The 27,457-nt window shown below is 32.8% G+C and overlaps 2 protein-coding genes across 7 annotated transcripts in view; one reads left to right on the forward strand and one right to left on the reverse strand.

Moving 5' to 3' along the window:
- Window positions 1-24,150, forward strand: part of LOC114391197 (receptor-like protein EIX1) — a 53,117-nt gene extending 28,967 nt beyond the window's left edge. For 2 of the 6 annotated variants that reach the window (XM_028352229.1, XM_028352230.1), the window contains exon 3: window positions 22,407-22,632. Coding sequence is in view for 3 of the 6 variants with exons in the window: in XM_028352226.1 (XP_028208027.1) it covers window positions 18,505-21,927 (3,423 nt within the window). In the remaining 3 variants the exon portion in view is untranslated. Of the gene's footprint in view, window positions 1-18,437; window positions 21,939-22,406; window positions 22,633-23,910 lie in introns of those variants that run through there. The other 4 variants (XR_003662075.1, XM_028352228.1, XM_028352231.1 and 1 more) reach the window with 4 other exon arrangements.
- On the reverse strand, window positions 7,162-9,117 carry LOC114391199 (probable WRKY transcription factor 27). Its single transcript, XM_028352236.1, has 3 exons — window positions 8,268-9,117; window positions 8,001-8,114; window positions 7,162-7,826 (listed from the first exon to the last, which is right to left on the reverse strand). The coding sequence occupies exons 1-3, from the start codon at window positions 8,807-8,809 to the stop codon at window positions 7,271-7,273; spliced, it is 1,212 nt and encodes a 403-aa protein (XP_028208037.1). The 5' UTR covers window positions 8,810-9,117; the 3' UTR covers window positions 7,162-7,270.
- Window positions 24,151-27,457: the final 3,307 nt, after the last annotated feature.

A 27,457-nucleotide genomic window follows, 5' to 3' on the forward strand; every position in this document is an offset into this window, starting at 1 on the left:
AAACATTTATGAAAGTGTCATTGTATTAATTTTTTATTATATTAAGGAGTACATATTTTGGTTAATATATAAGACGACAAATATAAAATTGATATTAAACATTTATCATACGAATATTGAATTAAGAAATTTTGATATTTAATATATTGATGTATAGGAATAATGAAATTATAACCAATTAAGAATTTTAAAATTTATAGAAAGTATTGGGTTTTGGTGTGAATTGAATTGGAATTATTTTAATTTATTGAATATTTTAGTTATTTTTCTCAATATTCTCTTCTTCTTTTTTTTAAAGTATATATATTCTTCTTCTTCCTTAAGAACATGGTCACTTTAATAAATAAAAAAATCATTTATGGGTCTATTGTCATATATCTAGGACAAATAGATTAATTAACTTTAAATTTAAATGTCCTCTTCAAGCATGATATATGTTTTTAAACCCAATTTCCTCTTCTTCATTAAGAACATGGTCACTTTTTTCAACTAAACCCAATTTGAATGCCACTTCAAGCACGGTATGATTTTAATGTCAATTGCATATAATTTGAAGTCCTCCATTGGGATCATTTGGAAGGAAATAAATTGGGAAGAAGTGAAAGAAAATAAAATGGGAACTTTGGATTTGGATGGGATGGAAATGAAAATGAAGTAAAACAAATTTAGTGGGGTCCAAAAAAAAATTGATTCCTCAAAAACAGTGGTGAAATGGGAGAATTTTGTGTGAAGCAATATTAATTTTATGGGAGGATTCCTAAAAAAGCCACTCATTTTTTATTATTTTTATTTATCCAAACAAAATAAATTCTCCACCTCATTCCTCTTTTATTTCTCTTTTTTTCACTTTCATTTTCTCTATTTCATCTCTAATCCAAACAAACCGCAAAAGTTACGGATGAGTAATCTTTTTTTAAAAAAAATTCATAGTGCAGTTTTTTTTTATAAATTACAAATTTTGTGCTTATTAATTTTCTAATTATCAACTTTTTTTAACTTCTTGATTGAAGACTTTTCCAAGTCTCCCCTAAAATGTCACTAGTCTCCCCTTGATATATATAGTTTAGAATGCTACATTATTATTATTTAATTGGTTAGATATTAAATTGAAAAATAAAAGCAAAATGGGAACCTAAGCAGCAATTGTGCCATTGTTGTGTAGTTATCGTCACTTTTACTCATAAGAGAATATATATATATATATATATATATATATATATATATATATATATATATATATATATATATATATATATGAAGTGCATTTTAGCATATTTAAACTAAAAAATTTTCAATCGAAATGCATAATAAAATATTGGTAAATTAATTAGTACACAAAATTTTGCTTATAGTATTTGTCACCATAGATTTAGGTTGTGTTTAGGACGATTACTTAAAATATTATTAATTGATAGTTGAAATTTTAGATGAAATTAAAAAGTTTGAAAGTTGAAAAGTTAAAAACTGAAATTAAGCTGAAAATACATAAGCCAATGGATTCAATTATATTTGAAGTATTTCATAATATTATCTACTAAATTAAATTTGCTCCTAACTTTTCTTTTAAATATATACCAATTTTATTGGTTAATGTTTGTAAAAAATAATATTAGCTAGGAACAAAATTTATTTTTAAATTAAAATAAATATTCAATGGCATTTGGATGAAAGTTTTGGTTCAAAAATTTCCCTTAAAATCATTATTTTTCTGAAGAAGTTGTGGTAGAAGCAAACAGAACCACAGAAGTCATAATTATTATTTAGACGTCTTGTAGTACCAATACGAGGTCCGATTGGAAATTAGCTGTATGCCGAACCCATCTTATAGCGGCCATGTTTATATGCTTCAAATCTTTTTAGCAAATTAAATACCAAGTTTTTTTTTTAATACAATTCTCCCCTTCTTCTCCTTTATTTTTATTTTATCTATTGGAATCAAACATAATATCAAAGAATTTATATTAGTTCACACATTTTGTCCAACTAACCGAGTTAAAACCCTAGACTATCCAAATCACTTTAAACTTTTAAATGGCAAAATAAAAGTTATACACAAATTTATATTCCAGCATTTTTACCAATATTCATAGTTTTAGTTACTTGTTTCTATTTTTAAAACGTCCTAATACTTACTTCTTTTGCTTTTATATTTATGACATAAATATATAGAATATAACATGTTTAATATAAATAATATAAAAGGAGCTGATAAAAAATTAAAAAAAGCGGGAAAGAAATAATTATAAAATCAACATAACCAATCAAACTATTTGGGTCAAAAGAAATTATTTGAATATATTTTACATACTTTCGTAAAATTTATATTATTAAATTTAGAGGAAATACAAAATTATTTTAACTAATTTCCATAAATTTTATTGAAGAGTTATTTTTATATTTTATCCGTGTATTACAAAATTTTTAAAATTAAATATCCTAAAATGATTTTTTATTAAAAGTATGCACATCTAAAACTTTTTTTTACTGTTATTTACTAAAAGTAAAAAATAAATATGTTTTTATGTAACTAGTTTAAATATAAAAATGAATGTAAAAAATAATACAAAATAATAAGACAAATAAATATAAATGCAATTAACACAGAAATAAATTTAATATATAACAAAATTTGATCAAAAGTAAATTAATATAAATATAATATTTAAATGATGAATAATCAGTAGAAATGATAAAAAAAAGTTAGATATAGAAAAGATAAATTGATTTAGGGTCATGAAAAAATCTTGCTAGCTTCTATTTTAGAAATGGTAAAATATTTCATATTAAAAGCTATGAAAATGATATAAAAAAATAACTAATTTTGTGCTTATTGTTTTTCAAAATCTTCATCAAGTATTTATTGAGTTTCTCGTAACTTGTACTAGATAGGTCAATGTATGACTAGTCAATGCTTAATGTACCAATATTTATGCTTATATTCAAATCATAGAACAAATTATTATTACGTATATCAAGTTCTTTAAAATCTACATCAAATATTCATTGAGTTTCTCATAACTTGTATTAGACAGATCACTGTATAACTAGTCAATGCTCAGTGTACTAATATTTATACTTGTATTCAATTCATTGATCAAATTACTACTAACTATATTTAGTTCTTTAAAATCTGCATCAGATTTTTATTAAGTTTCTCGTAACTTGTTGTGAACAGGTTAGTGTATGACTAGTTAATACTCAGTATACCAATATTTATGTTTATATTCAATTCAATGACCAAATTACTACTCAATATATTGAACACTTCAAAATCTTTGTCAAATATTTGTTGAGTATCTGGTATTCTGAAACACATAGGTCAATGTTTGACTAAAATAGTTGAGTGCATCAAAATTTGTGCTTATAACAATTTACATATTAAATTTGAGCTAAGTATTAATGACCTGCTCCTTGACAATTCCATAAAGTATTTAATTGAGTTGTCAAAACTAGTTTAAAAGGTTTTGTGGTTGCTTTGTAAAACATTGTGACATACACTTGAAAATGTAGATAGAGTTAGTGTGGCAAGATCTTGAAAAATAGTGTGAATCTAAGATTAGAGTGCTAGCCACATTAAGGAAATGGATCCTCTATATTTTCTTTTATTTTCTATTTCCTCCATTTCTTTCATTCTTATAAGCTTTGGGGAATATAAATCAAATGAAGATGATATGTATTTTATGGGGAGTAACATTTATATTTTCAAAAGCTTAACAATGAAAGAAATGGATAAAAAAGAAATATAGATGATCCAAACACCTACATTAAGAATTGTATGTGTTTGTTTATTCATGTCCTTATATTTTTTTATTGGAATTTATTATTTTTCTTGAATCTACTCCTTTCTATTAAAAGGATAATATAAGTTAAGGATCTTCTTCTATTTATACTCTGTTTTATCTTTTAGTCAAAGTTGTGACAACATTAACTAACAAGTAAGACATATATATATATATTCTTAATTTTTTTTCCCTTAATTTACTACGGAACTTGTTATGAGTAATAATTTCTCCATTATTTGATTTAATAATTATTCATGATAGTGACATTTTGCTTATGCTCTAACACCATTTTGATTTTATTTTTCAAATGAATTGCTTTATTTTTTTTTTATCTATAAGAATCAAAGATAGGTAGGTAACAAGAGATTTATAATAATTCATGCACCTTACTTAATGAACTAAGCTAGACTATCTCAATAACTACCTTGATTTCAATATTTTCTTCATGCTTAAGGTTTTGTCATTAAAAAATAGCCACAATAATTATCTATGCTTACACATAATTCTTTTTCTTTTTTTTTTCATCACACACAATGATGATGATGTTGGTGGTGTGGTGGTGGCGATAATGGAGGTGGTATTGGTGGTGATGACGGTGGTTATAATTATCAAACTCTTGAGTTAACTCGTTAATTTTTACAAGTCTATGAAACTCTCATAAGTTTAGTAAACTCTCGAGTTTGATAATTTTGGTGGTGACAATGTATGTTTTTTGAACCAAAAATAAAATTCATAATTTTTTTTTGTTTTAAAAATAAGTAAAAATGTTTTAAAAATGATTTAAAAATCATTTTAGCTTTATTTTTCTCAAACATATTTTGTTTTTGAAAATTACATTTAAAAATGAAAACCAAAATCAAAAACTCACAATCACCCTAAATGGACCCTAAAGTTGTGAGAGTAATATAAAAAGGTTCTTTAACATACCTCAAGTATAAAAAAGGTTGATTAAACATGAACAAGAAGATAATTGTCTAATTATTTTCCATAGAATTATTTAACCTTATTTCTTACTTGAGATTTTCAATATCAAATTTAATATACACACATATAAATTTAAATATATTTACAAAAAGTATATATAATTTAAAACTAGAACTATATTTATATTTATAGAAAAAATGAGACTATTACTATTAGCAAGAGGGGATTGATAATTTTTGCAACAAAAGAGTTGATCTGTTTGAAGAGCCTACACAGGGTTTGAAAATAGATCTATTTTAAATCGGTTAATCCCTTGAGAACAACATTTGACATTGCACCCATGCTGGGTATCAAAACATCGTCATCGTTTTCAGATAGTAATAGTGTGGGCCGTTGTGTTCATCGTCGACGATTGTTGCCTTGTTTTCCAGCTTGCTTTTCTCTACTTGCTTTCTCGTGGCATTACGTTTGCAACTCCTACATTTGTAATGGTTTCTATGAAGTAACGATGCTTAGACTCTTGGTCACAAATCAATTCAGTACCGATATGAATTTCTTGTGATGAGAGAGTGTTTCAAAGCGTAACGTTGTGGATATCATATTGCCAAGGTGAAGAGAGAATTTGCATATGTATGTGTTTAGTTATTTATTTACCTTGGACATGGAGAGCCTTTGATTGGGTTTTCTCCATATTTTTGCCATGCCCACAAGTTCATGACTAAGAGGTTGTTTGGGTTACATGACATATTTTTCTTCTCTTGGCTTTTTTATAGAAAATAAATAAATTTGGTGTAAAATGTATTGTTTTATGTACGGGAAAAAGTTTGAGTTTTCACGTTTTTGTTTTTATGTAATGATGCTTACACACCTAACTATCATTTTGCAACATCATATTTTAGTTTTAAATTAAACTAATCTTATTTCCAACCCCTTTTTTATTCAAACTTAATCAATAGTAGTAGTTGTAAAGTTACTAATTATTTCACATCAATGTTGTTATGATTATATAAAAAAAAAAACTTAATTGGTTGTTTTGAAAAGATATTAATTAACGTGGAATAGTCAAGTGTTTTTAACATATGCTGGAATGCTTCATAATTGATGTAGTGCGTCCATGTGAGAGGATGCAGTGTCGTTTGTCTTTCTTAAGCTCAAGTACTAGTAGATCACAGCATGAATCATTTGAAAGCTTCCCAGCTTGTTTTATAACCATATAAAACTGCTTCTTTATGCACATGCTTCCATCTTAGTTTGGCATGATAGTCTTTATGCATTATCTGGATTGATCAAATGTATTTTTTATAATACAAAATATTGCGTGAATGAAAATATCTTATAAAAAATCCTTTAATAGTTTTCGTTTAAAGTATATAAGAAACAGACGCCAATAACCAACCAGCACAGTTGAATTCAATTGCCAAAACATGACTTTGTAAGACCACTTCAAACTCCAACGCCAGATCACTCCTAGATCAGATTCCCCTTTTAAATTAGTTTGACAATTTGACCACATTACAAAAGTTTTAGATTTAAACAACATGCATCACCCATTTTACATCATACTACAATGACCATTAAACAACCACACCTTCGTGTATCACTCAGCCCCAATTAATTACTTGCCCAAAACAATACTAAATCCATGAATATAGATGTTTCTTTTCCCACATTAAATGGCGACATTAATTTAATTATTTGCTCAATAATTGAAATAATGAAAACACACAATAAATATAGTTGACCTGCTCATCCTCCTAAGAATAAAAAATGTCAACTACTAGTAGGGTAAGAGACAAATTAAATACTACATAAAACAAAAATAAACAATAAAATAAAATCAGAGTTTCTATCTCGTGATAAAGGCATCACAGCCGGAGACGGGAAGATTCTGAAACTTTCTTTCCATTTGGTCCACGTCCACATGACACACCCCACTTGTGTATTCCAAAATTTGAGATTTCATATACATTTTCAAAAGTTTTTTTTATAAAATAATTCTTACATTTTCTTCTAAGCATGACTTTTTTTTTTCTCTATTAAAAATATAAATATAGTAATAAATTAATTATTTTATTTATCAGTGTCACTTATAAGAAAATATACTATAAATAAAATTTACAGCCCCTCAAACTTTATATTGCATGGCTAATAAATTTGGTACTTTTGGCATTGTACTTGGTGCCATGTCGATAATGATTTTTTTGAGAAACGCTATTTTAGTATCGAACGACATACCATAATAGAAATGAATTCCTACTATCAAATATATATGATAGATACTTAAAAATTTATTAAATAATTAATGTAATAAAGATTGCATTTAATTTAATTTAATTTCTATGCACTATCAACTATTAGAATATTAAGATAAATATATTTTTAGATAATTATTATAAAATTGAATAAATTTATTATATATGATAATTTATATTTAAAAAAATATCATTATCTCATTAATATAAGGTTGGGGTCTAATAATAAAAATAGAATATAAACATTAATATTTATACATACTGTAATTAGAAACTAAAACTATAATTATATCTATAAAAGAAAAATAGAACTTACAAATTACAATCATCATGAAGGTCGGCGAGTTTTGTGCGGCGAAGAGCTGAAGAATCTAAACCGGGTTGGAAATCGGGTCGGGTTCCGGATAAGACTGTCTCGACCCGGAAGTGTTTTTCTGACGTCGAAACGCCGTCGCGTTCAACATTGGTCAAGCCCAAGAGAACAGCGTCGGACATGGCACCCGTGTTAGGTATCAAAACGTCGTCGTTATCAGAGGGCTCAATTTCCATGTCAGGGCAATCGGGTTCGCTGGCCGAGACCGTTTCCTCGTTTTCCAGCGTGTCAGAAACTGACAACATTGGAGAAAGCTCGGAATTTGAAGAACATGCGTTTTCTTTTTTTGGGCAAGACACGGATTCATTGGGTTCGGATAAACGGGTCGTGGATGGCTTGGTTCTGGTGCTTCCCGCGAGGGAGTTCCGGTGAACAGGTTTCGCGTGTTTGTGGTCGCCGGTGTAGGTCACGATGAACGTGTTGGGTTCGGTGGTGCTTCGTTCTACTTGCTTTCTCGCGACGCAGCCTTTGCAGCTACTGCATCTGTAATAGTTCCTATAGAATAACAGTTCAAAGTAATGTTGTGGATTTAGTATGCTGAATGAATTTCTCGTGATGAGAGTGAAATTCAAAAGTGTAATGTTATGGATATGTTACTGTGAAGGTGATGAGACTATGAGAGAATGTTTTGCATATATATGTGTGTGTGTGTTTGGTTTATTTATTTACCTTGGATATGGAGAGCCTTTGATGGGTTTTTGTCCATATTTTCGCCATGCCCACAAGTCTGATGACAGGTTGTCTGCGGTTACATGGCACACCATTTTCTTCTGTTGGCTTTTTCTGTAGAAAAAAATGGAAATTGATGTAAAATGTAGTGATTTTATGTTTTGGGGTTTTATGTATCGGAAAAAGTTCGAGTTTTTTTTTTTTTTTTGTTAATGTAATGAGTTGATTAAAGTGTGTTTGTAAATGGGAATTGAAGTGATTATTTACCTTTTTCTTGATCTGGGTGTTTGCGGTTGTGTGGTTGGTGAAAGGATGGGACTTGTTTGGGGTGCTTGAGGGGGTGGTTGGTTTTGTTCTGGGCTTTGGAGTTGCTGTTGTTGGTGGTGTTGGAATCTGTCAAAACCAGTAGTGGTGGGTGTTCCAATGGAGGTGTGATTTGTGGGAGCAGGAAGGAGATGGTGGTGGTAACCTTGCTGTTGTCCAATGAATCCCACAACCTCAGACAAAGTGGAGTTGGGATTGATGCCAAGATCACTAGTGATAGTGCTAGTGCTAGTAGTGGTGCTGGTGGTGTTGGTGGGGTTGAAGTTTATTACTAATTGTTGATGTTGAAGCTCTTGGAACCCATTTGTTGTTGGTTGCACAAGACTGGGAAAAGAGAATAATGAGCCATTTTCTTGGCTCAAATCCAAGCAAGAGGTAGTGTTGGGGGTGGTGGTGGGTGGGGTTTCTGTGTTTGTGGTGGCAGTAAAGGTAGCAGCTTTGCAACTTCTAACTAAGGCAAAGAGATCCCAATCCTCATGAGTCATTTTTCAGAGAGAATAATTGGTTTGCGGGTATATATATCTAGAAATTCTTGCAGAAGAAATCTCAGTTGTAATTGGTGGTGCTTCAGTTTCTGTTATGCCCGATGGAGACAACTGGTAGAGAGCAAATTAAGACTGAGACAGAGGGTGAGATTAGAGGCACAAAGGATGGCGCTGACTTTTTGGATGAACCAAAAAACTTGTTAGAGAGAGAGAGAGAGTGATGTTGTGGTGGAGCACTGACTCAGTTGGGTAATTCTTAATTATTTATCCAGGGAAAAATGAACTTCTAGTGAGAGTATTTTGTTTTGATATATTTAATTCCATCTCTTGGATTTAGGAGTTTATTGTTTGAGAGATTTTAATCTTCTGAAACTAAAAAAGGACAAAAGCACTTTGGTTGCCTTTTTGATTGACTATGTTATTATGTCAAAGAGGAACCCTACCTAAGGTGGCAGCAACGTAATAAGGACGATGATTCCGATGCTTCCTTACTTAGTTGCCTTTGTTTTGTTGTGTTAGACTTAGCCCCCACAAGCATGTTGCCTGAACCATACTCGTGTTCTGATTGGTTAGTTCGCGTAATCTAGGAAACGTATAGCAGTGTTGCAGTGGCAAGCTTTGAAAATTGCTCAGTCCACTGTCACTGCCATGTTTCTGCATGGCTTGCCCTACAAACTGGGGCACACTCTACCCCTATGCTGCGTTTCGTGTTTTATGAATAAAACTTACTACTACTATTACTACTAAGCCTTTTTATTTTCGTTCATCCATGTAAACAGGAATTTCATATTATATTACTTTTACACCATAAATGAGATTATGTCTAAACATGGAAGAATCTTTAATTCCCCTTAAAGTTTGGTTATATAATGTCCTAAAAAATGTGTATTTTAATTTTTAAGTCGGTAACGGTAACAAATTTTATATTAAAATTTGCATTACGGCTGGAAGATTTTAATTTTGCATCATCACCAAACAATTACAAAAAAGTTTAAGAGTTCAATGACGTGTGAGGACGTGAGGTAAACTAGTTTGAATTCATATACTTGGTAATTTTCTTTTATTAATATTATCTTATAGTAGTAGTTGCTAACCAATGATGATATAAAGTAATATAAGTATCACAATCAGCAATATGTTGCGTTTGATATTTAATTATGAATAAAAAATTAACTATGAATAAAAGATTAATAATTTTTTTTAGAGATTACATGTATTTTTCATGCTATTATCTATCTTTTCTATAAATATATGTAAGATGATAAAATTTTGTTTGAGTATTACACAGTTATACTTATATGCTCGGGACTAAGGGGCCTAGATTAGGTTTTAGTCTAATTTACAATTAAACATAATTAAAAAGACAAGTTACGCAAATCAGAAAAATGAGTAATTAAAAAAGCCAACAAATAAAAATAATCAGGTTGAAAAATTAAAAAAACATTTTGGAAATTAAAAAAACTGAAAAATAAAATAAAAATATTATAAATGTAAGAACGAAATCAAAGTATTGTTACACACAACAAATAGTTAGCATTGGACAGTCAAATTATTATTGTTTTATGCTTTTTTTTCGAGTAAATAGATATTTTGATTTCTGATTTTTCATTTATCGGCATTCTCGGTCCCTTGGGAGAGCCTAACAAAGGCTCAAATATCCTTAAAGCCAGCCATGACAATCCATTCCATCCATCCTTATACCAGATCACAACATAAACAAGTTGAGCCACTGTGATCCCCAACTCGTGATATCAAATGCCAAAGTTGCACCATCTAAGCCAAAATCTAACACATAAATTAAGAACCAGAGTATCCCAATGTGCAGAATTAAAGCCACCAACCCAGTCCATCCAATAACGTTAACCTTGCTCTGAGCTTGAAGGAACTTTTGCGTTGGAAAATTGAAGGGAAGTGAAAGAAATTGTGGAATTACTAAAATGGAGAAACTCCCTGCAGGATCAGCTATATCTTCCTGTTGACCAAGAAGCTTCAAAATTGTAGCGGCAAAAAATGTATATAGGCAAGAGCAAGATACTGGTCAGGGATAATATCACCCATGAGCGTTGCATATAAACACCAAGCATATTAACCTGCCCAGCTTCGAAATCTTGTCCACAGAGTGTCTCAGTTGCACTCCCCATCGATCCCAAGCTACAGTTTTTATAGAGTATCGTTAGATTTTGTGTTTCTTTTAAAAAAACAACAGGCAACTAACAATTACAATTTCTACAGCTTCCCTATTGAATTTGTCTTCTTTAAAATGAAGACATGCAAATACACTCACAAACTACATACCTATGTAACATTTTAAAATGGTAATGAAATCAAATACATGTATGACAAATTCTAAAATTAGCTCAAATCTTAATTGGCCATTTTTTAATTAATAGTTATATATCGTATATCATTAAAGTGTACTCCCTTCACTTTATACTAGTGAAACCAGTTGGTTTCTATTCTCTAAGCAAGCTTTCCTGCAATATCCTCTGAGAAATACACAGCACAAGGCTTCGTTCTTGCTTATGATTTTTTTCTTTTATCTGTAGAAATTGAACTCAGTTACGTACTAGGGAATTCACAACAACTCAAGCACATTATTCAATCAACCGAGTTAGATTCTCTTGATCTTGCTTATGAATTATGATTTTAAGAAAATTAAAATCATTAAAATTCAAAAAATCTAGTAAGATGAAGGAAAATTCAATTAGGGACTGTGAGAACAAAGGAACCCCCTTTGTATTTAGCTAGAACCAAGTAAAGTCCATAAGATTAAAACAAGGAAGAAACTTATATGGAAATTTTTCAAGCTGTTCTCGGAACAGAATTGAATTTTCATCTTGAGATCCGAAGCTGGCCTTTAATGTAAACACTTATAATGTAATTATCAAAATAAACTTAAATTCTAATCAGAACAACATCTAAAAAGCAATACAAAGGCACTAACCATGAAACCAAAGGCAAAAGTGTCAATGACGGAGTTAATGAGAGAGATAGCAGAGAGCTGAATGTGGCCGAGGTGTCCAACGAACATGCTGGTGACGGAGTTGACACCGAACTGACACCATATGTTGAAAACGATGGGCATCGCAATGTCCCACACTCTCTTGGTCTCAATCCAAAACACCTTCTTGACCTCCTTCAGCTCCCTCACCGCCACGTAGTCACCATTCTCCGCCACCCGTGCCGCCCCCTTGCCGTTCACCCTGCACCTTATTATTGAATTGAAGTGAGGGAGGACAAAGATAGGGAGGCTATTATTTTAACAGTGGAAGTTAGATTTTAACGATAGACACTTATTTGCATAACGGATGCAAAAATATGAATTATAATACCAAAGCATACAGCAGCAGGAGACAAAGAGCATGAAACAGGGGTGCATTCACAGGACACACAGAGGTACAGTTCGCAGGAAAATCCAAGAGGGTCACCACAAGGCAGGCCCTCTTACCTCATAGATTACATATGAAGCTTATTGTGAGAAAGGAAGCTGACCAGGATGGGCCAAATGAAATGCACAATTGCAGATTGGTGGCAACAGGGACACCATAACCATAAATGGAATTAGCCAATGATTTAGAAAATATACCTTGAGGGACAAATTCTGTTATTAGGAAACTAATATAAATAAAGCAATTGTAAAATGATGAGATATGAACAAAATACAAGCTTCCTTTCCTTCTGTGTCTTCTTCTCTTGTGAAAACATTTAATGCCCATAAAGGAGAGAGAGAGAGAGAGAAGGTGACGCTGTTTACACACGTGAGTGATCAAATGACTGCATGAATATTTCGTAGCTTACGTGAAAAGTATTTATACAAAGGAAGAGAAAGAAGGTAATGCAAAAGCTGGTTGTTATACCAGAAAAACCGAAAATGCTAACTGCTTGTAACTAATAACTAACAAGACTAACGGACTTATGCTAAGAGCCCCCCTCAAGCTGGAAATGAATATTCAACATTCCCAGCTTGGAACAGAGACCTTGAAACAAAGAGGGGGAGAGTGGCTTCGTAAAAATGTCAGCTAGCTGCAGTTGCGAGGAGATAGGAAGCAGTTTGAGGCAACCTTGATTCACCTTATCACGCACGATATGATAGTCAATTTCTATATGTTTGGTCCGTTCGTGGAAGACGGGGTTACAAGCTATTTGAATGGCGGACTTATTATCACAGTACAGCGTTGCCGGCTGAATGAAGGAGACCCGAAAGTCTTGCAGAAGGTACGTGAGCCACTGAAGCTCACACGTTGAAGATGCCAAGGCTCGATATTCCGCTTCTGAGGAGCTTCTCGAAACAGTAGGTTGTTTCTTCGAACGCCAAGAGATAAGGGATGAGCCGAGATATACCGAGAAGCCCGTGATAGAACGCCTTGTATCGCGGCAACCGGCCCAATCGGAGTCATTGAAAGCCTTAAGTTGCAGAGGGCCGTTGGCAGCGAGAAAGATGCTTGAACCCGGTGAGCCTTTGAGGTATCACAAGACACGGAATGCTGCTTGTGAGTGAGCTGAAGTAGGGTGAGCCATATATTGGCTGAGTTGTTGAACAGCATGAGTGATATCAGGACGAGTGTTGGTGAGATAAATGAGTCTACCAATCAACCGGCGATATGAGGAGGAAGACGCTTCTGATAGAGGGGTGCCTAGCGAGGCTGTTAATCGGGTGGAGTAGTCCATGGGAGTTGAAGCGGGTCGTGAGGCAAGCATGCCTGAGTTGGATAATATATCCAAGACGTACTTACGTTGAGATAAGTGAATGCCCTTGTTATTGCGAGCAACTTCAAGACCGAGAAAGAACTTCAAGGTGCCAAGGTCCTTGATGCTGAAAGCTATATCAAGAAGGTTTGTGATATGCGTGATGGTGTCGAGATTGTTACCTGCTATGATTATGTCATCAACGTAAACGAGAACGGCAGTGATATCACTGTTATTGAAGTGGAGAAAAAGAGAATGGTCTGTTGCAGATTGGCGGAAGTCATGAGAGATGAGGAAAGAAGAGAGCCGTGTGAACCATTGACGGCTAGCTTGTTTCAAACCATATAATGAACGTTGAAGGCGGCAAACTAGATTGCGATCATGCACATGGAGACCTGGGGGAAGAGTCATGTATACCTCTTCGTCAAGGTCGCCGTGAAAAAATGCGTTATTGACGTCGAGTTGCCGGAGATGCCAATTGTGAAGGGCAGCAAGAGCAAGAAGCATTCTCACAGTGGTGAGCTTAGCCACGGGAGAAAATGTATCAAGAAAATCCAATCCTTCGAGTTGTGTGTATCCTTTGGTACGAGACGTGCCTTGTATCGTTCAACAGTACCATCTGCTTTATATTTGATCTTATAGACCCAACGACACTCGATGGCTGTCTTGTGTGGTGGTAGTGGTGTAAGGGTCCATGTTTGATTTTGTTGCAGAGCTTGTATTTCTGTCTGCATAGCCTTAATCCAACAGTCAAATTGGGAAGCCTCATTATAAGATTTAGGTTCAGTGTGTATCGAGATTGACATCACGAAGTGTTTATGGGAAGGTGAAAGCCTAGAGTAGGATAGAACAGAGTGTAGAGGATACCTAACTCCATGCGTATTGGTATCAACTTGTGAAGTGAGTGCATGGTGATAATCTTGGAGATAAGTGGGTGCCTTTTTTAGTCTCGTGGAACGTCGTAGAGAAGGGGAAGGCATATGTGGGGAGGAGAGATTGTCATTGGGTGGAGTGGGGTGTTCAAGGCTGTCGGGATTATTGGAAAATGAGAGAGGTGATATAGAAGTAGAAGAGGGGGATGATTCTGGAGTATCTGGGAAGAGAGGAAAGTGATCTTCATAGAAGACAACGTTACGGGATGTGGTTATGCTATGGGAATGGAGATCATATACTAAGTACCCTTTGGTGTTTGGTTTGAATCCTATAAAAATGCATGGGTGGGCACAGTGGTCGAGCTTTTGTCTGTGAGATTTGAGAGTGCTTATGTAGCATAGGCAACCAAAAACCCGAAGGTTCGAGATATCACAGGGACGTGTATATAGCTGTTCATAGGGGGATTTGTTATGGAGGAAAGGAGTAGGGATGCGGTTAATCAAATATGTTGCATGAAGTAATGCAAAACACCAAAAATTAAGAGGAATATTTGCTTGAAATAATAGAGATCGAGTAACATGCAAGAGGTGTTGGTGCTTTCGTTCAACGATGCCGTTTTGCTCAGGGGTCTCTATACAAGTAGTTTGATGTATGATTCCCCTTTGAGCATAAAAATCATTCATAAGAAACTCAGCACCATTATCACTACGTATGATTTTAATGGTTTTATTAAATTGCGTTTGAACATATGTAACGAAGGTGATAATGAGTTCTCGAGTCTCAGCTTTTGTTTTCATTAGATAAACCCATGTAAAGTGAGAATGATCGTCCACAATGGTTAAAAAATAATGATGCCCATGCATAGAAACTTTTGAACAGGGTCCCCATATATCTATATGTATGAGATCAAAAATGCTTAATGCATGTGAAGTGCTTGATGAAAAAGATGATCGTTTATGCTTTGCATAGTGACACGTATTACATACAAAATTCTTATTGTTATTATGCAAAGAAGGGTAATAAGCTTGCATGACTTGCAGTCTTTCTATAGAGGGATGACCCATACGAAAATGCCATAAATCTATAGGGATGACATTACATTTTGGGTGGATAATGGTGGAGCATATGGTTCGTGAGTGTGATGGTTTTATGGTGAACTGGTAAAGCCCATGACTTACTTCAACTGTACCAATCTTTGCTTTGGTGTTGGTATCCTGCAAAACACAAGTATTAGAGGAGAAGATTAATTCATAGCTGTTTGTGGAAATAAGTTTGGATATGGATATGAGATTAAAGCTAAAAGAAGGTATGTATAGAACATCGTTCAATATAATGGAAGAGGTGAGGTGTACTGTTCCTGAGTGGGTAGCATGAACTTCGTGTCCATTTGGTAACTTAACCATAATGGGATTAACTTGATGATATGAGTGAAAGTTGGCCAAAGAAGATGAGACGTGGTCAGTGGCTCCTGAATCTAATATCCAGGAGGTAGAGTCTGTGGTTTTGAGAGAAAGAATCATACCTGGTGAGGTGTTAGTGGAGCATGAGGATATGGATGCAACCTGGGGTTGAGTAGGGATTGAGCTTCCTGAAGATGGCTGCTGTATTAAGGCGAGCAAAGCTTGATACTGCTCAGGTGAAAAATGAACCAAATCATGAGACTCTTGTCGTTGCATTTGATCACTCGCAGCTTTTCCTTCCATGATGTTATTTACTACTTTGTTGTTGCCAAACTTGTATCCTGGGGGGTAGCCGTGCTTCTTATAACACACATCAATGGTGTGTCCTATTTTCCCACAATGGGTACACGTTTTCCCGTTTCTGTTGTAGGTTTTGCTTCTTCCTTTATAGCTTGTGGGTACCCCATGTTTCTTGTAACAAACACTTTCGGTGTGACCAATTCGTCCGCAGAATTCACAGGTAACCTTCACGGCATTAATGGAAATATTTTCTTTTGATTCAAGACTGAGATTTGAAAAGGAATTGATACCTGATAGCTGTCGTTCTTGTTGGGCTACATAGGAGAAGATCTTTGGTATGGTGGGCATGGGTTCCATGAGCAACACGTGGGATCTCACATTGTTGTACTGCTCGTTTAATCCTCATAGGAATTGCATGGCTCGGTCTTCTAATTTCCGTTGAGCAATGATGGTAAGGACTAAGCATGTACACTTGATGGTGCAGGAACAAGTGGGGTCAGGTCTGAAGTTCTCAATTTCATCCCATATGATACGAAGCTTAGTGAAGTACTCCGTGACGGAAAGGGTTCCTTGTTTCATTGAAGAAGCTTCTTGTTGAAGATCAGAGATTCTCAAGAGGTCTCCTTGCGCATATCGTGACTTCAGGTCATTCCATATTTCTTCAGCTCTGTTCATCCACAAGATGCTCTGCCTGATCGCGACCGATACTGAATGCACTATCCACGACACTACCATATTATTGCAGCGACTCCACGCATTGTAAGTTCTATCAGTTCTCAGAGGTTCTGGTGCGTTCCCATTTATAAACTCTACTTTGTTCTTGGCGCTTAGTGCTGTGACCATGGACCTGCTCCATGAGTGATAGTTGCTTGAATCTAAAACTGGTGATACAAGAGCTACTGCTTGATTCTCGCTTGGATGGAGATAGAGGTAACTCTCAATATTTGGTGTTGATTCGTTCATAGTGAACAACGTGAAGAGAAAGAAGAAATAAAGCTTGGTTATGAATGCGCACCAGAGCTCTTTATGAAAAGAGCTCTGATACCATGTGAAAACATTTAATGCCCATAAAGGAGAGAGAGAGAGAAGGTGACGCTGTTTACACACGTGAGTGATCAAATGACTGCATGAATATTTCGTAGCTTACGTGATTTCGTAGCTTACGTGAAAAGTATTTATACAAAGGAAGAGAAAGAAGGTAATGCAAAAGCTGGTTGTTATACCAGAAAAACCGAAAACGCTAACTGCTTGTAACTAATAACTAACAAGACTAAAGGACTTATGCTAAGATCTCTTTTCTTCTTCCTTTGGAGATGCTGGTCTCGAATCGAGCTTTCTGCTATCAGACTAATTTGCATAAAGGATCAAAAGTTACATACCAAAGTGTCTATTTACTCCTTCTTTTTCTATAACATATGAAACATAATTCTGTTTTGGCAACTTTGTGGATAAAAAGGAAACTTTTGAATTTGTAGAGTATTTGTGTGTATTGAAACCTATACATGATTGTCGATGACTGCAACGTAGTACGAAGATATAAACAACCTTTTCAAGTGTTCTGCTTGAAAAGAAATTAATATTGTTTTTAAAAGGAAAATCAAGCTAAATATGGGAAAGAATCAGACTACTTAAGTGGTTTGTAATATACTTTTAACAAAAGAATAGAATCATTCTCATAAAATATTTTAATATTTTAATACATGGATCTGTGAAAGGTCTGATTGGAAATCATTAGTTGGATGCCGAACCCATCATAGCGTGTGTTTGTATATGTATTTTTTTTTAACTAATTTCATAAATTTTGTTGAATAGATATTTTTTATTTGATTCGTATATTACAACATTTTAAAAATTAAATATCCTAAAAATGATTTTTGTTGTCTAATCTATAAGATAAATTGATTTAATTAGGGTCATGACAAAATTTTGCCAGCTTCTATTTTAGTCTGCTTTGCTTTAGAATATTTACATTCAAATAACTATTTTATAACAGAACAAAAAAAAGCTACTTATTGATTCTACATATAAAAGGATTGATTATACTATTCTTTCCGACAATTTTTTTTATGAAAGCCAAATTTAAATAATTATTAAGGTATTCAAGCAGACGTAGGCAAACAGCTTTTTTACTTTCGTATTCACAATTGAAAGTCGTGTTTCGTGTATTTATTTATTTATTTTTGAAGTCGTCGATCATGTTTTTCATATTTTGTCAGTCTTGTCACTTTTGAACACTTTTTTTATAGACAAAAAATATATTATATAAAAAAAAAACCAAACTTATCACAACATGTAACACGTTGGCAAACAGTAGATCTCAACCAAACGTTCGAAATCTTTTGAATATTATATATGTGGCTATTGGCAGTGCTAAACTCAGCAGTATCAGTCTAATTCCAATATTGAGTATATTTGTTCAATCACTTTTTCTTTGTGATGATAACCACCAAAATGCCAACCATGAATCCAGATAGTTTCAAATTCATAGAAGCCATAATAATATTAATGGTGTGTTTGATGATGATGATGATGATGTTGCAGGTTGTTTGTGCTGAAGAGGAAATAATGTGCATTGAGAGGGAGAGGGAAGCACTCCTCTTATTCAAGGCTGCACTTGTGGATGACTATGGCATGCTCTCTTCTTGGACCACTGCTGATTGCTGCCGGTGGGAAGGGATTCGCTGCAGCAACCTCACTGACCATATTCTAATGCTCGACCTTCACAGTTTATACCTCAGAGGAGAGATCCCCAAGTCGTTAATGGAGTTGCAACAATTAAACTATTTAGATCTGTCAGATTCTGGTTTTGAAGGAAAAATTCCAACTCAGTTAGGCTCTCTTTCTCATTTGAAATACTTAAATCTTTCTGGGAATTATTATCTGGAGGGTTCAATCCCACCTCAACTTGGAAATCTCTCCCAGTTGCAGCGTCTTGATCTCAGCTTCAATTATTTTGAAGGAAATATACCCTCTCAAATTGGAAATCTCTCCCAGTTGCAGCGTCTTGATCTCAGCAGAAATAGATTTGAAGGAAATATACCCTCTCAAATTGGAAATCTCTCTGAGTTGCGGCATCTTTATCTCAGTTGGAATACTTTGGAAGGAAATATACCCTCTCAAATTGGAAATCTCTCCAAGTTGCAGCATCTTGATCTCAGCTACAATTATTTTGAAGGAAGTATACCGTCCCAACTTGGGAACCTTTCAAATTTGCAGAAGCTTTATCTTGGAGGAAGTGTACCGTCCCGACTTGGGAACCTTTCAAATTTGCTGAAGCTTTATCTTGGAGGAGGAAGTGTACCGTCCCGACTTGGGAACCTTTCAAATTTGCTGAAGCTTTATCTTGGAGGAGGAAGTGTACCGTCCCGACTTGGGAACCTTCCAAATTTGCTGAAGCTTTATCTTGGAGGCCGATCATATTATGGTGGTGCTCTCAAAATTGACGATGGAGATCGTTGGCTGTCTAATCTCATTTCTTTAACCCATCTTTCCTTGGACTCCATATCTAATCTCAACACTTCTCATAGCTTCCTCCCAATGATTGCCAAGCTACCAAAACTTAGAGAACTGAGTTTAATTCATTGTAGCCTTTCCGATCATTTTATCCTTTCATTGAAGCCCTCTAAATTCAATTTTTCTAGTTCCCTTTCCATCCTTGATCTTACCTGGAACAGCTTCACGTCATCAACGATACTCCAGTGGCTGTCTGGGTGTGCCAGATTCTCGCTTCAAGAATTGAACTTAAGAGGAAATCAAATCAACGGTACGCTTCCTGACCTTTCAATATTTTCTGCCTTGAAAAGATTGGATCTTTCAGAAAATCAATTAAATGGGAAAATTCTAGATAGTACCAAATTGCCACCTCTGTTGGAGTCTTTGTCAATCACTTCAAACATTTTGGAAGGTGGAATTCCAAAATCATTTGGGAATGCATGTGCTTTGCGCTCATTGGACATGTCTTATAATAGCTTGAGTGAAGAGTTTCCAATGATAATCCATCACTTGTCTGGATGTGCTAGATATTCATTGGAACGATTATATCTAGGCAAGAATCAAATCAATGGTACACTACCCGACCTCTCAATATTCTCATCTTTAAGAGAATTATATCTTTCTGGAAACAAGCTAAATGGAGAGATTCCTAAAGATATTAAATTTCCACCTCAACTTGAGGAACTAGATTTGCAATCAAATTCCTTAAAGGGTGTGCTCACTGACTATCATTTCGCTAACATGTCTAAGTTAGACTTCTTGGAGTTATCTGACAACTCTTTATTGGCCTTGACATTTAGTCCAAATTGGGTTCCACCGTTTCAGTTGAGCCACATAGGATTGCGATCTTGCAAACTAGGTCCAGTATTTCCCAAATGGTTGGAGACACAAAATCAATTTGGGGATATTGACATTTCAAATTCTGGAATAGAAGATATGGTTCCAAAGTGGTTTTGGGCTAAATTAACATTTCGAGAATCCATTTCAATGAATATTTCACACAATAATCTCCATGGTATAATTCCAAATTTTCCACTAAAGAATCTTTACCATTCCCTAATTCTTGGATCAAATCAATTTGATGGCCCTATTCCACCATTTCTTCGAGGTTTCCTGTTTCTTGATTTATCCAAAAATAAATTCTCAGATTCTCTTTCATTTTTATGTGCAAATGGTACAGTTGAAACTTTGTACCAATTAGACCTTTCAAATAATCGTTTCTCTGGAAAAATTCCGGACTGTTGGAACCATTTCAAGTCATTATCTTATTTGGACTTGAGTCACAATAATTTTTCAGGAAGAATACCTACATCCATGGGATCTCTTCTTCATCTTCAAGCATTGCTATTGAGAAACAACAACTTAACAGATGAGATACCTTTCTCCTTGAGGAGTTGCACAAATCTAGTAATGCTAGATATTGCAGAAAACAAATTATCAGGGCTCATCCCTGCTTGGATTGGGAGTGAATTACAAGAGTTGCAATTTTTAAGTTTGGAAAGAAATAATTTCCATGGAAGTTTACCATTGCAAATTTGTAACCTAAGTAACATTCAACTCTTGGATCTCTCAATAAATAACATGTCTGGGAAAATTCCTAAATGCATAAAAAAATTTACTTCAATGACTCGAAAAACATCTTCAGGAGATTATCAACTTCATTCATATCAGGTCAATACCACTTACACAAGGGTTAACCAAACATATGATTTGAATGCACTCTTGATGTGGAAAGGTTCAGAACGAATATTCAAAACTAAAGTGTTACTACTTGTAAAAAGCATTGATCTCTCAAGCAATCACTTTTCTGGAGAAATTCCACAGGAAATAGAGAATTTATTTGGATTGGTTTCATTGAATTTATCAAGAAACAATTTGATAGGGAAAATTCCCTCAAAAATTGGAAAGCTAACATCACTTGAATCTCTTGATTTGTCAAGAAACCAGTTGGCTGGTTCAATTCCTCCGAGTCTTACACAAATTTATGGCCTCGGCGTGTTAGATTTGTCACATAACCATCTAACTGGAAAAATTCCAGCCAGCACACAGTTACAGAGTTTCAATGCCTCGAGTTATGAAGATAATCTTGATCTTTGTGGACAGCCACTTGAGAAATTTTGTATTGATGGGAGACCTACACAAAAACCAAATGTTGAAGTTCAACATGACGAATTTTCACTTTTCAATCGTGAATTTTACATGAGTATGACATTTGGATTTGTTATAAGCTTTTGGATGGTGTTTGGCTCAATCTTATTCAAGCGTTCTTGGAGACATGCCTATTTCAAGTTCTTGAACAATCTATCAGACAATATTTATGTCAAGGTAGCAGTATTTGCTAATAAAATGTCAAAGGTGTATGGCTGAAGCTTAACTAGGTAATAATATTGCAGCCCTTTCATATATATATATATATATATATAGTTTCTTTTGCTTTCATATAGTTTATATACATGAAAGATTCCATATATATTATAATTTGGAATTGTGACAGTAAGATTTCATAATTTTTAACTATTTTAGTATAATAAATTTTGAAGAAATATTGAATAAGTTATATTAAGATTAATTAATAATATAAAATTATATTGTTACTGTATAATCATTAAAATTATCATTATTGATGTATAATAAGCCTGAAACATCGTTGATCTCTATTATTATTATAAATGTTTTTCTTATAAGAGATTTTACTCTATCGTTAACTTGATGATATTATTCTGATTACTTCATTTTCTAGAAATTTCTTTTTTACATGTATAAGAATTTTATTTATTTTCAGTTACACATTTTGAAAACTGACATTCTGATTATATTTTCTTTCTTTCCTTCCTTTTTTTTTTCAGTACCTTGAAGACACTAGCCCTCTTGGATCGGAAAACTCCAATGTCTAAGCTTGTTAATGCTTGGAAAAGGCAATTAGTTGGAAATTATGATTGCTTTAGATTTCTTCACTGTCAATTGAGATACTTATACCATGTTTTGATAATTTGAAAAAGACTCTAGTTTAATTAGTGTTGTGCTATTGAAATGAAATATAACTTATCATGTATTATATCATTAATTTACGTACGTACATCTTTCTCATAATCAAAATTTTGGTTTGACAAACACATTATTTAGTTAAAATTTTTGACAGGGGTCCATTCTTAATTTTTTTTAAGAATAAAAGAAATTAGAAAATTGCACGCGCATATTTTGAATGAATGAATTTATAATCATAATTAGTACAGAATAATTTGACCACATACATATGTTCAAATTATATGGAGATCAGTCCAATTTCCAAATTATGCATGCCTTTTGTTTTATGAAATAATAATAAATTATTATTAATTATTAATCTATGCTAATAATAAAGGAAACATCTCTATTTGATATCCACATTTCATTAAATAGCTTTATCTTTAAATCACTTCTTAAACTTCTCCTGCTCTTTCCTAATAACTATCCATCATTCTCATATGGTTAATTATTTTATTTTAACTTCTAAATCTTTTCCTTTTCTTTATTTTTATATTTATTTAAAATATGTAAAAAAAATTGGAGTGTCTCTCTCCCCTAATGTGTCAATATTATGCATTTAAGTATTACCCATCAATTTGCTATAGGGAAAAAAGATTTACACTTATTGTGCATAATTGCAATGGACTGGACTGTGGAGAAAGAATGGAATACGTGTTTCCCACGAGATGTAAGTGTATCTAATCATTCATAATTTAAATAAAATACAAAATTCTCGTGAGCAATAAAAAATAAAAGAAAATGTTAAAATTTACAAGTGATTGTAGAACATCATATGTACTAATATTTATGTTTATATTCAATTCATTAATCAAATTATTATTAAGTATAGTGAGTTTTTTTAAACCTTCACCAAATATTTGGTACACTAATTATTATTTACTTTTATTTAGGCTAAATTATTTTTTTACTTATATTGAAGTCCGAAGAAAGCATACTTGAAAATGTAGATGAAGTTAGTGTACCAAGATCTTGAAAAATAAAAACAAGATAAAAGTTGTGTGAATCTACCGTTAGAGTGTTAGCTACATTAAGGGAAAAGATCCTCTATATTTTATCTCTCTATTTCCTCCATATCTTTTATTCTTATAAGCTTTCAAGAATATGAATCAAATAAAGATGATATGTATTTTATGGGGAGTAGCATTTATATTTTCAGAAGCTTAACAATGAAAGAAATGGAATAAAAAATGAAATATCCAAATACCTACATTAAGTACTGTATGTGTTGTTTATTCATGCCTTTTATTTATTCTCATTTACACATTTTGAAAACTAACATTATGTTTTCTTTTCTTTCTTTCTTTAATTTTTTTTAAATTTCAGTCCCTTGAAGACACTTAGCCCTCTTGGATGACTGCAATGTCTAAGCTTGTTAATGCTTGGAAAAGGCAATAAGTTGAACATTATGATTGCTTTACATTTCTTCGCTGTCAATTGGGATGGTTTCAAGCAGACTAGCTTTATTAATTAGCGTCGTGCTTGTAATGAAATATATATTATCATGTATTATATCAATAATTTATGTGTATCTTTCTCTCATAATTAAAATTTCAGTTTGACAAAGACATTGTTGAGTTAAACATTTTGATAAGGGCCTCATTTTCAATTTTTTAAGAATCAAAGAAACTTAGAAAAATACAGGCACAGATTTTGAATGAATGAATCTAACATCACCATTTTGTCATAATTAGAACAAAATAATTTGACCCCATATGTTTAAATTATATGGAGATCACTCCAATTTCCAAACTATGCATGCCTTTTATTTTAAGAAATAATAATAATAATAATAATAATAATAATAATAATAATAATAATAATAATAATAATAATAATAATAATCTAAATTATTAATTATTAATCTATACTGATAATAAAGAAAATATCCCCATTTGATATCCACATTTCATTGGATAATTTTACTTTAAAATTACTTCTTAAAGTTTGAAAATTTTCTTATCACCTAACGTAACTTTCTACTACTTATCTACATTGTTATTTTTTTATTCTATCACTTTTTTTATTAAATGTATTTAACTTCTGTTTTTTAATTGTTTTACTTATTATTTAAAATTTACATAGGCACGATCTATCCTCTAGTTATTAATAAAATAAATACCCTTTTTAGTGTCCAAAATTTTTAGTGCACTATTAATGACCGAGTTAAAAACATTTTGATGCAATCCAAATATGGCCCTTTCATCAGTCTAACTATGGAACTTAGTGATTTTTTTTTTAAAAAAAAAAGAATGGAACTAAGTATTATATTTGACTCCTTTTCATCAATCAAAATATAACCCAAAGAAAATGTTGAAGTTACATAGCCTGAGGATAGAATGCAGGATTTCTAACGAACTCATGACATGACTGGTTATGATCATTTTAAGAGTGTTAAGAGCGGGCAGATGTCTGAACAAGTATAATTGTGAAGAGCTAATATTCTGACGACTCATCTAATGTTAAGATAGATGTATTCCTGACTTAATCATAGATGAAGGTTTGTCATTCAGAACCTAGGAACCTGAACTAATGTGTTAAATGGGGAAATTAGAATAGATCAAACAGAAATACTGAATATTATTAATTATGGATCTCTGAACTCTAGATCATTTCATGCAACTTTGCTCCTAACAGAATAACATAATCAATTAAAATCAAATTAGAGTAGTAAAATTCTAAGAGACTTACATCAATCCTTATCTTTTGATCTAATTTTAATCTAATGATTCTAATAAACACGTGCCTCTGTTTTCAGCCTCCCTCGTCCCCACCGTCCTAAATTCTTTGTTCAAACCTTGATTATTGGTTACCACGCATCTCCCTCTGTCATTCTCAAGGTTGCAATTCTGTATATTTTCGATTATTGGTTCTTTACATTGGCACACCTATTTGTTGTTCAAGTTTAATTTAGCCATTTTTTGAATGAATTAAAGCTTATTAACGTAAGGGATCAAAAGAATGAATTATATAAAACTAATAAAAGGCCTTCTCCACAGCTGAACTTTAATTGCTATGAGTTATTTATATCAACCTAACCCCATTATCTTACTTTGATTCCTCTCAATTCAAAGTTATTTTTATGCTCTCACAATTCAAGGTAGCATCTTCACAAGCTTCTTGAATCTAAAGTTCACAATTTTAAGGAATAATTAATTTTTAAGTCCTTGAATTTTTCTAAATTTTAAATTTCAGTTCCTAAATAAAGATTTAACTTGTAAAAGTGCTCAAAATTTTATTTAGTTACAACTTTTAGTTGCTGCCGTCATTTGATGATGAAGTGGTGTCATGTGAAACAACATAAGATAATCAACCCCGACTATTTGGTTCTGGACCTCGGCTGTCAGTTGTCAAAGCTTGGGTCAACCCTTCCACAACGACCAAATCCTCATTAAATTTATAATTTTAGAATTTATTTTTATTTTTACTGTCCACTATTCACCAAATAATGCACATGATAAAAAGTTATCAATGCATCATTTGTAACTTTATGTTTGTGATACTTTATTCTCCTTGTATTATACTTAATTAAGTATGTATCAAACGCATTTTTAAAGTACAAAGAAAAATTAGCATTAATTAGTCATGAATCAATTTATATGTAATTTATTAAAAAATCTCACTACAATTTTCATGACTCCAGTATTGGTGACAAAAGAAAAATTTTGTCCCTTAATGCTTTGACTTTTTGTGAAATTTCTGATGTAAGAACTCAATTATTGAGTTCTTGATTTTTTTTACTAGTGAGTCCTTTGTTTAAGATGAGTACTCACTAATTTTTACTCTAATTAATGGTAAAAATTAATTGATTTCTTGTTTATTTTTTAGTAGATCCTATTTTATCTTTCCACTCACACAATAATAATCTTTTTTTTAGTTGAATTTTTTTCCATCGTTAAACAATCTTGATTGTAGTTGCTTATATATAAGAAACTTCCAAGATAGAAGCTTTCTAATTTTAACTATTAAGCAGTACAGTTGCACAATCAATTTACAAAATTCTGATTATATGATACAGCATACCTAAAATGTTTGGTGTAAAATATTCCTACTTCCTACAAAGCCATTACATCTTCCAAAACCATGCATGACATAACACATAAATCCCCTAATACAGGTGCTCATTTGTATGTAGACAAAAACGAAAACCGAGAACCCATTCCTAAACATAGTGCATGATGATCTACACGTCCTTTGGAGAATAAATGTGTGTCGCAGAACTTGTTCTTTGAAGATGAATGGTCGCAAATCCAATAATAAAATTTCTAGGTTTTAAAAATCTTTTAACTAGTTCATTTGGTCCTCTCGGAACCATTTTAATGTGAATGATGGTTGACATTGAGACATTAATGAAACTTGCACAGCAGCTTCATTTGCAATTGCCTTTGCCAGCATTTTATTTGCAGTACCAACTCTTGAAGTGATTCTTTGATCTCATCCAATGCACCAACATCTGCAAGTCTAACTCCTATTTCATTTTCATGGATAAGCTCTGGTCTTATGCGCTTCTCAAGAACTTCCTGCAAGCAAGCAATTACTATACATAAGTTTAAGTAGACAAGAAGCACAGAAAAGTGCAAACGACAATTGTTCCATCATCTAAAAGAGGGTGACGCTCTAATCTCAAATATAGTGCTATGTTTAACCAGAAAACTAATATGAATGATAACAAATCAACAGTAAGTGTTATGTGCACATAATAAGCACTAAGTAACATTTGTATAACAAAATAAGCTATCTTTAATCACAAAAAGTACAAATTAAAGTATGCTATCAGAGTCATTGTTTGATTTACTTCAGAAAAACATCACGAATTTATCAGGAAAGATGCATCACTCATGTTAAGGTTTCGAAAACTGATGCTCCACAGCTA

Source organism: Glycine soja, chromosome 16 (genome assembly GCF_004193775.1).
Source record: "Glycine soja cultivar W05 chromosome 16, ASM419377v2, whole genome shotgun sequence".
NCBI lineage: Eukaryota > Viridiplantae > Streptophyta > Magnoliopsida > Fabales > Fabaceae > Glycine > Glycine soja.

What these genes read in the sequence shown, in the direction of transcription:
- LOC114391199 (XM_028352236.1), bottom strand. Translation starts at nt 8,809, where the DNA reads ATGACTCATGAGGATTGGGATCTCTTTGCCTTAGTTAGAAGTTGCAAA. An exon ending in ACACCCAGATCAAGAAAAAG is followed by an intron (nt 8,115 to 8,267) that starts GTAAATAATCAC and finishes TTTTTTCTACAG; the next exon opens with AAAAAGCCAACAGAAGAAAA. An exon ending in AAAGGCTCTCCATATCCAAG is followed by an intron (nt 7,827 to 8,000) that starts GTAAATAAATAA and finishes GTTATTCTATAG; the next exon opens with GAACTATTACAGATGCAGTA.